At 41.5% G+C, this 11,411-nt stretch overlaps 1 protein-coding gene across 1 annotated transcript in view; it reads left to right on the top strand.

The window, feature by feature from the left end:
• The first annotated feature begins 973 nt into the window (after positions 1-973).
• LOC118378496 (embryonic protein UVS.2) overlaps positions 974-11,411 on the top strand; it is a 60,784-nt gene continuing 50,346 nt past the window's right edge. Inside the window, exons 1-5 of the mRNA XM_052521832.1 lie at positions 974-1,122; positions 1,331-1,427; positions 9,644-9,783; positions 9,878-9,920; positions 9,992-10,057. Coding sequence (XP_052377792.1) covers positions 1,364-1,427; positions 9,644-9,783; positions 9,878-9,920; positions 9,992-10,057 — 313 coding nt within the window. The 5' untranslated portion in view covers positions 974-1,122; positions 1,331-1,363. The remainder of the gene's footprint in view (positions 1,123-1,330; positions 1,428-9,643; positions 9,784-9,877; positions 9,921-9,991; positions 10,058-11,411) is intronic.

Raw genomic sequence — 11,411 nt, forward strand, 5'->3', positions numbered from 1 at the left:
ATCGAACCCACTACCCTGGCGTTACAAGCGCCATGCTCTACCAACTGAGCTACAGAAGGACTATTTGAGTACTCTAACAGATAAAAAAAAAAATTTAAACGTAAAACTATGACGTAATGTGCTTTGTGTCTGCCTAATTTTGTCCAGATTATTATATATATATATATATATATATTTTTTTTTTAATTGTCTTATTTTTAAAAACTCTTCAAGCTCTTTCAAGTTAGTTGTTGATTATTGATAGACAGCCATTTTCAACTCTTGTCATAGATTTTTCAAGCTGATTTAAATCAAGACATTTGTTGTCTTGGTAAGTGTATTCTTCTGTGTATTCTTCTGCTTTGACTCTAGTTTTCCCATTTGTACTATTTCCTCAGTTGCATTCGGACTCCCTACAAACACATGTGCTAAGAGACAACCTCCCGTTTGCCTACAGAAATAAATTCAGATAAAAACGTATCCAACTGATTAAGGATTAACATGCGGGATCCTGGGAACACTTCTTGTTGTTGTATCTGTCGAACTGCTTTGCTTTATCTTGGCCAGGTCGCAATTGTAAATGAGAACTTGTTCTCCACTTGCCTACCTGGTTAAATAAAGGTGAAATAAAAAATAAATAAAAATTAAATATTGTTTTTAGTTCAAAAAGTATAAATGGTATCAACAATATTTTCCCAAGCAATCCAAGTTGGGGCAGCTGGACATTTGGAAATTGGTTTCGTGTTAATAGGTTTAATTGTTTGAGCTCTAGAGAGGGCGAAATAAATCCAATAATACGAGGATGTAAGACATCTATAGTTGTGCTTTCAGCGTATCAGTTATGTCTAATAGAAAGTACTAGAACCAGTGCGTTCAGAGCTTCATCAGGGGAAGGTTTCCATCGAAAAGAAACCAGGCGTGATGTTTTAAACCAGCTGCAGAAATCAGACCAAATAACAGGACGCCATGTTCAAATCCTCCTTTTTCCTACCTACAAAACTTACCCTCAACTCATAAAAGGTGAAGATGTGAAAGGCGTTGGTTTTGCTTTGAACAATAGGGCCTACATCCGTTTTTATTTGACTTCGGCTCTTGAAATGAACCACCTTGGTTGGAAAGCGAGTCGGAGCATTAACTTCACAGGTGAGAACTGGGCTACCGGTCAAACATTGTGGACTTTACTTACCGTCTTTTCACGTCCTTGTCCACAGCCTCTCGCTCTTCTTTAGTCATGTTCAGTTCCTCGTTCACATTACCGACGGCATCTTGAAGTTGTTCAACCAAACTCTAGAATATTTCGGGAATAAATGGTTCAATTAACTCTGGTCTAATATCTGTTACCGTTTGTCAGGTTTGCTCAGAAGCATCTGCCACCACTGGAAGAATGTCGACTCCTTTACCTCGAGTTGTTCTTCGCTCATGGAGGAAACGTCGAAGGGTGAAGTCAGGTCAGAGAAACTCATGTTTGTGATGGTTCGTGTTTTCGAGCCGTCTTCAGTGTGGAGTCAGGCGACTGTCTTTGAATGTTAAATCCACCTGGAACTCTCCCATTCTGCACATCCCTAACCTGACCTGTACGGGGCGCTAAAAGACCATCCGGATTGGATTGGATTTATTTAACCTTTCATTTAACTCGGCAAGTTTTAAGAACCATTTTATATTTACAATGACGGTCTACCGAAAGGCCTCCTGCGGGGACGGGGGCTGGGATTAAAACATAATAAAAAATATAGGACAAAACACACATCACGACAAGAGAGAGACAACACAACACTACATAAAGACCTAAGACAACAACACAGCATGGCAGCAACAAAACATGGCAGTAGAAACACAACATGACAACAACATGGTAGTAGAAACACAACATGACAACAACATGGCAGTAGAAACACAACATGGCAACAACATGGCAGCAACACAACATGACAACAACATGGCAGCAACACAACATGGCAACAACATGGTAGCAACACAACATGACAACAACATGGTAGCAACACAACATGACAACAACATGGTAGCAACACAACATGACAACAACATGGTAGTAGAAACACAACATGACAACAACATGGCAGTAGCAACACAACATGACAACAACATGGTAGTAGAAACACAACATGACAACAACATGGTAGCAGCACAACATGACAACAACATGGTAGTAGAAACACAACATGACAACAACATGGCAGTAGCAGCACAACATGACAACAACATGGCAGTAGCAACACAACATGACAACAACATGGCAGTAGCAACACAACATGACAACAACATGGTAGCAACACAACATGACAACAACATGGTAGTAGAAACACAACATGACAACAACATGGCAGTAGCAACACAACATGACAACAACATGGTAGTAGAAACACAACATGACAACAACATGGTAGCAGCACAACATGACAACAACATGGTAGTAGAAACACAACATGACAACAACATGGCAGTAGCAGCACAACATGACAACAACATGGCAGTAGCAACACAACATGACAACAACATGGCAGTAGCAACACAACATGACAACAACATGGTAGCAACACAACATGACAACAACATGGTAGTAGAAACACAACATGACAACAACATGGCAGTAGCAACACAACATGACAACAACATGGTAGTAGAAACACAACATGACAACAACATGGTAGCAGCACAACATGACAACAACATGGTAGTAGAAACACAACATGACAACAACATGGCAGTAGCAGCACAACATGACAACAACATGGCAGTAGCAACACAACATGACAACAACATGGCAGTAGCAACACAACATGACAACAACATGGTAGCAACACAACATGACAACAACATGGTAGTAGAAACACAACATGACAACAACATGGCAGTAGCAACACAACATGACAACAACATGGTAGTAGAAACACAACATGACAACAACATGGTAGCAGCACAACATGACAACAACATGGTAGTAGAAACACAACATGACAACAACATGGCAGTAGCAGCACAACATGACAACAACATGGCAGTAGCAACACAACATGACAACAACATGGCAGTAGCAACACAACATGACAACAACATGGTAGCAACACAACATGACAACAACATGGTAGTAGAAACACAACATGACAACAACATGGCAGTAGCAACACAACATGACAACAACATGGTAGTAGAAACACAACATGACAACAACATGGTAGCAGCACAACATGACAACAACATGGTAGTAGAAACACAACATGACAACAACATGGTAGAAATACAACATGACAACAACATGGTAGCAGCACAACATGACAACAACATGGCAGTAGCAACACAACATGACAACAACATGGCAGTAGAAACACAACATGACAACAACATGGTAGCAACACAACATGACAACAACATGGTAGTAGAAACACAACATGACAACAACATGGCAGTAGCAACACAACATGACAACAACATGGTAGTAGAAACACAACATGACAACAACATGGTAGCAACACAACATGACAACAACATGACAGCAACATGGTAGCAACACAACATGACAACAACATGGCAGTAGCAACACAACATGACAACAACATGGCAGTAGAAACACAACATGACAACAACATGGTAGCAACACAACATGACAACAACATGGTAGTAGAAACACAACATGACAACAACATGGCAGTAGCAACACAACATGACAACAACATGGTAGTAGAAACACAACATGACAACAACATGGTAGCAACACAACATGACAACAACATGGTGGCAACACAACATGACAACAACATGGCAGTAGCAACACAACATGACAACAACATGGTAGCAGCACAACATGACAACAACATGGTAGTAGAAACACAACATGACAACAACATGGTAGCAGTACAACATGACAACAACATGGTAGTAGCAACACAACATGACAACAACATGGTAGCAACACAACATGACAACAACATGGCAGTAGCAACACAACATGACAACAACATGGCAGTAGCAACACAACATGGCAGTAGCAACACAACATGACAACAACATGGCAGTAGCAACACAACATGACAACAACATGGCAGTAGCAACACAACATGACAACAACATGGCAGTAGCAACACAACATGACAACAACATGGTAACAACACAACATGGCAACAACATGGCAGCAACACAACATGACAACAACATGGCAGCAACACAACATGGCAACAACATGGCAGTAGCACAACATGACAACAACATGGTAACAACACAACATGACAACAACATGGCAGCAACACAACATGACAACAACATGGCAGCAACACAACATGACAACAACATGGCAGCAACACAACATGACAACAACATGGTAGCAACACAACATGACAACAACATGGTAGCAACACAACATGACAACAACATGGCAGCAACACAACATGACAACAACATGGCAGCAACACAACATGGCAACAACATGGTAGCAACACAACATGACAACAACATGGTAGCAACACAACATGACAACAACATGGCAGCAACACAACATGACAACAACATGGCAGTAGAAACACAACATGACAACAACATGGCAGTAGAAACACAACATGACAACAACATGGTAGCAACACAACATGACAACAACATGGCAGTAGCAACACAACATGACAACAACATGGCAGTAGCAACACAACATGACAACAACATGGCAGTAGCAACACAACATGACAACAACATGGCAGTAGCAACACAATATGACAACATGGCAGTAGCAACACAACATGACAACAACATGGTAGCAACACAACATGACAACAACATGGTGGCAACACAACATGACAACAACATGGTAACAACACAACATGACAACAACATGGCAGCAACACAACATGACAACAACATGGTAGCAACACAACATGACAACAACATGGTAGCAACACAACATGACAACAACATGGCAGCAACACAACATGACAACAACATGGCAGTAGAAACACAACATGACAACAACATGGCAGTAGAAACACAACATGACAACAACATGGTGGCAACACAACATGACAACAACATGGCAGCAACACAACATGGCAACAACATGGTAGCAACACAACATGACAACAACATGGTAGCAACACAACATGACAACAACATGGTAGCAACACAACATGACAACAACATGGCAGCAACACAACATGACAACAACATGGCAGCAACACAACATGACAACAACATGGCAGTAGAAACACAACATGACAACAACATGGCAGCAACACAACATGACAACAACATGGCAGCAACACAACATGACAACAACATGGCAGTAGAAACACAACATGACAACAACATGGTAGCAACACAACATGACAACAACATGGCAGCAACACAACATGACAACAACATGGCAGTAGAAACACAACATGACAACAACATGGCAGTAGCAACACAACATGACAACAACATGGCAGTAGCAACACAACATGACAACAACATGGTAGCAACACAACATGACAACAACATGGTAGCAACACAACATGACAACAACATGGCAGCAACACAACATGACAACAACATGGCAGCAACACAACATGACAACAACATGGCAGTAGAAACACAACATGACAACAACATGGTAGCAACACAACATGACAACAACATGGTAGTAGAAACACAACATGGCAGTAGCAACACAACATGACAACAACATGGTAGTAGCAACACAATATGGCAGTAGAAACACAACATGGCAGTAGCAACACAACATGACAACAACATGGCAGTAGAAACACAACATGGCAGTAGCAACACAACATGACAACAACATGGCATGGTAGCAACACAACATGGCAGTAGCAACACAACATGACAACAACATGGCAGTAGCAACACAACATGACAACAACATGGCAGTAGCAACACAACATGACAACAACATGGCAGTAGCAACACAACATGACAACAACATGGCAGTAGCAACACAACATGGCAGTAGCAACACAACATGACAACAACATGGCAGTAGCAACACAACATGACAACAACATGGCAGTAGCAACACAACATGGCAGTAGCAACACAACATGGCAGTAGCAACACAACATGACAACAACATGGCATGGTAGCAACACAACATGACAACAACATGGCAGTAGCAACACAACATGGCAGTAGCAACACAACATGGCAGTAGCAACACAACATGACAACAACATGGCAGTAGCAACACAACATGGCAGTAGCAACACAACATGACAACAACATGGCATGGTAGCAACACAACATGGCAGTAGCAACACAACATGACAACAACATGGCATGGTAGCAACACAACATGACAACAACATGGCAGTAGCAACACAACATGGCAGTAGCAACACAACATGGCAGTAGCAACACAACATGACAACAACATGGCATGGTAGCAACACAACATGACAACAACATGGCAGTAGCAACACAACATGGCAGTAGCAACACAACATGGCAACAACATGGCATGGTAGCAACACAACATGGCAGTAGCAACACAACATGACAACAACATGGCAGTAGAAACATGGTCGGTGAAACCCCACCTCTTCAAGGAATACCTAGGATAGGGTAAGTAATCCTTCTCACCCCCCCCCCCTAAAAAGATTTAGATGCACTATTGTAAAGTGGCTGTTCCACTGGATGTCATAAGGTGTATGCACCAATTTGTAAGTCGCTCTGGATAAGAGCGTCTGCTAAATGACTTAAATGTAAATGTAAATGTTTGTCCAGATCTGCAATATGCTAACTACTGATCTTACCAAACATAACATCATTCACAGCTGCACCACCTTTCAATATAAGTGGAGGCCATGGTGTCTATCCTCCCCTAGACTAGTCTACAACTCTACAATATAAGTGGAGGCCATGGTGTCTATCCTCCCCTAGACTAGTCTACAACTCTACAATATAAGTGGAGGCCATGGTGTCTATCCTCCCCTAGACTAGTCTACAACTCTACAATATAAGTGGAGGCCATGGTGTCTATCCTCCCCTAGACTAGTCTACAACTCTACAATATAAGTGGAGGCCATGGTGTCTATCCTCCCCTAGACTAGTCTACAACTCTACAATATAAGTGGAGGCCATGGTGTCTATCCTCCCCTAGACTAGTCTACAACTCTACAATATAAGTGGAGGCCATGGTGTCTATCCTCCCCTAGACTAGTCTACAACTCTACAATATAAGTGGAGGCCATGGTGCGTCATTGCGCATGAAAGAACATTGAAGCCATGAGACACAAGGTTAAAATAGCTCAACTAATGATCTGGTTTAGGGGCAATACAGTGATCCTCCCTAGACTAGTCTACAATATAATGATCCTCCCTAGACTAGCCTACAACTCTACAATACAGTGATCCTCCCTAGACTAGTCTACAACTCTACAATACAGTGATCCTCCCTAGACTAGTCTACAACTCTACAATATAATGATATAATGATCCTCCCTAGACTAGTCTACAACTCTACAATACAGTGATCCTCCCTAGACTAGTCTACAACTCTACAATATAATGATCCTCCCTAGACTAGTCTACAACTCTACAATATACAGTAATGAATCTCCCTAGACGAGTCTACAATATAATGATCCTCCCTAGACTAGTCTACAACTCTACAATATACAGTAATGAATCTCCCTAGACGAGTCTACAGTATAATTATCCTCCCTAGACTAGTCTACAACTCTACAATATACAGTAATGAATCTCCCTAGACGAGTCTACAGTATAATTATCCTCCCTAGACTAGTCTACAACTCTACAATATAATGATCCTCCCTAGACTAGTCTACAACTCTACAATATAATGATGCTCCCCAGACTAGTCTACAACTCTACAATATAATGATCCTCCCTAGACTAGTCTACAACTCTACAATATAATGATCCTCCCTAGACTAGTCTACAACTCGACAATATAATGATCCTCCCTAGACTAGTCTACAACTCTACAATATAATGATCCTCCCTAGACTAGTCTATAACTCTACAATATATTGGCGATATGATTGGTTGTTGCATCCTGTTGTTGACAGGTCAGGAGGAATTGAGTCTGAAAGAACAAAGTGACAAAGTGATAACGATCACGATAGCAGCAATCTCTGTTGTAAAGAACAAACCTCTGTGTTGTAAAGAATAAACCTCTATGTTGTAAAGAACAAACCTCTGTGTTGTAAAGAACAAACCTCTGTGTTGTAAAGAACACATCTCTGTGTTGTAAAGAACACACCTCTGTGTTGTAAAGAACAAATCTCTGTGTTGTAAAGAACAAATCTCTGTGTTCTAAAGAACAAACCTCTGTGTTGTAAAGAACAAATCTCTGTGTTCTAAAGAACAAACCTCTGTGTTGTAAAGAACAAACCTCTGTTCTAAAGAACAAATCTCTGTGTTGTAAAGAACAAACCTCTGTGTTGTAAAGAACAAACCTCTGTTCTAAAGAACAAACATCTGTGTTGTAAAGAACAAACCTCTGTGTTGTAAAGAACAAACCTCTGTGTTGTAAAGAACAAACCTCTATGTTCTAAAGAACAAACCTCTATGTTCTAAAGAACAAACCTCTGTGTTCTAAAGAACAAACCTCTGTGTTCTAAAGAACAAACCTCTGTGTTCTAAAGAACAAACCTCTGTGATGTAAAGAACAAACCTCTGTGTTGTAAAGAACAAACATCTGTGTTGTAAAGAACAAACCTCTGTGTTGTAAAGAACAAACCTCTGTGTTCTAAAGAACAAACCTCTGTGTTGTAAAGAACAAACCTCTGTGTTGTAAAGAACAAACCTCTGTGTTGTAAAGAACAAACCTCTGTGTTGTAAAGAACAAACCTCTGTGTTGTAAAGAACAAACCTCTGTGTTGTAAAGAACAAACCTCTGTGTTTTAAAGAACAAACCTCTGTGTTTTAAAGAACAAACCTCTGTGTTGTAAAGAACAAATCTCTGTGTTGTAAAAAACAAACCTCTGTGTTCTAAAGAACAAACCTCTGTGTTCTAAAGAACAAACCTCTGTGTTCTAAAGAACAAACCTCTGTGTTCTAAAGAACAAACCTCTGTGTTGTAAAGAACAAACCTCTGTGTTGTAAAGAACAAACCTCTGTGTTGTAAAGAACAAACCTCTGTGTTGTAAAGAACAAACCTCTGTGTTCTAAAGAACAAACCTCTGTGTTTTAAAGAACAAACCAAATAATGTTTCCACTGCAGCACCAATACAAACATCTAATTTCAGCTAATTATCACCTCATGCATATTATAAACCGGGTCGTTCGAGCCCTGGATGTTGATTGGGCGAAAGCTGTAGTACGGTATATGAGACAATATGCCACGGGTATGACACAACACGACTTGTTTACAGCTCTAATTACTATAGTAACCAGTTTAGCATAGCAAAAATATTTCTCTGGGACTTGTGGTATATGGTCAATATACTACGGCTAAGGGCTGTAACCGTGGTATATTGGTCATATACCACACCCCCTCTGGCCTTGTTGGGTAAATATAACACTCCAAAGCTGCAGTCATTATCATTGTGTCGACAGACATGACGCTACAGTGCTGAATGATGTTGATGTTTGCAAGGTGTATCCCACCATGCCCCAAACAGGAATACCTGTAGTTATGTTAAACAGCAGGTCGAAGGCTCTACAATTAGGTTGTTAAACCCTATAATGGATACTTTTCTAGAGTCATCCCAAGAAGCTGCTGTATATAAGGCTGATGCCAGCAGTACTCGACATTTCCTAATTCCCATGATGGACTTGACTGTGTCTTCCCTGCTGTCCGTGGTGGTTTACACCTGTTGTACCTGGGCCATACCTGCTCAGGTAAACACTAGTGCGAGTTAAACCTGTTGTACCCAAACTGTTTTAATGTAGAGTTTTTATAAAAAGCAAAATTATATTTCTCTCTATTTTGTAGAGTACCTCAGTGAGCTCCAAAAGGTTCCCTCAAAGTTATTCAGGTAAACAACACACATATTACTCAACATTTCATAGTACAACAATACCAGGATTAACACATTTTATGTTTCAGACGATCACATTATACGCAGTGAGATGACAGCGATGGATCAAATCATAGAGGCCAATGAGTTCCAAGGTAAGAAAACCCTTCATCTTTTGCTATAGGTCTACACTAGGCAAAAACAAGCGTGAATCAGAGCAGTTCTCTGTCTCAGTGGCCTAATCACATGACTGGTGACACAACGCACTTCCGCGTGGTCTCCGTACTACTGTGCTGTTTGTTGCTACTTGGCTTCCTGCCAAACGTTTCACTCTTAATAACTATTTCAATCGAACTCTGTATTTAACAACCAGAAGTGAGGAGGAAGTTGGAAAAATCTAGAATCTTTCTAGAGCTCCTGTTTTGGAGAAGCAATGGGGGAAGCATTGGGGGAAGCAATGGGGGAAGCAATGGGGGAAGCATTGGGGGAAGCAATGGGGGAAGCAATGGGGGAAGCATTGGGGGAAGCAATGGGGGAAGCAATGGGGGAAGCATTGGGGGAAGCATTGGGGGAAGCAATGGGGGAAGCATTGTGCGATTTACATTTGGTGAGAATGAGAGGACGATGGGGACTGGAAAGTTGGAAATGAACAGCAGTTTGTAGTGGGAGTGTGATTCACAAACAGTGGGGGGTGACCTGTTTGCGGTCTCGAATATGGTGAAGGACGACCTGGGAAAAGTGGAATCGGTTAGAGTCACCCGGAGCGGAATGATGCTGATTTTGTGTCAAAAGCATAAAAAGAGAAAACTCTGTGGCTCGACAAGATGGCGGCGTATGATGTGGAACGCTGTGGTTTTCAGGCCTTTAACCGGTTAAAGGTGTCATCTCTGGTGTCTCGTAGGACATAGAGGCTGTGTGGTTTTCAGATTGGGGCACCGGTTAAAGGTGTCATCTCTGGTGTCTCGTAGGACATAGAGGCTGTGTGGTTTTCAGATTGGGGCTTAAAGGTGTCATCTCTGGTGTCTCGTAGGACATAGAGGCTGTGTGGTTTTCAGATTGGGGCTTAAAGGTGTCATCTCTGGTGTCTCGTAGGACATAGAGGCTGTGTGGTTTTCAGACCTTTAACCGGTTAAAGGTGTCATCTCTGGTGTCTCGTAGGACATAGAGGCTGTGTGGTTTTCAGACCTTTAACCGGTTAAAGGTGTCATCTCTGGTGTCTGTGTGGTTTTCAGATTGGGGTAAAAGGTGTCATCTCTGGTGTCTCGTAGGACATAGAGGCTGTGTGGTTTTCAGACCTTTGGGGCTTAAAGGTGTCATCTCTGGTGTCTCGTAGGACATAGAGGCTGTGTGGTTTTCAGATTGGGGCTTAAAGGTGTCATCTCTGGTGTCTCGTAGGACATAGAGGCTGTGTGGTTTTCAGACCTTTGGGGCTTAAAGGTGTCATCTCTGGTGTCTCGTAGGACATAGAGGCTGTGTGGTTTTCAGATTGGGGCTTAAAGGTGTCATCTG

The sequence above is a fragment of the Oncorhynchus keta genome, chromosome 7 (assembly GCF_023373465.1).
Source record: "Oncorhynchus keta strain PuntledgeMale-10-30-2019 chromosome 7, Oket_V2, whole genome shotgun sequence".
Classification (NCBI taxonomy): domain Eukaryota; kingdom Metazoa; phylum Chordata; class Actinopteri; order Salmoniformes; family Salmonidae; genus Oncorhynchus; species Oncorhynchus keta.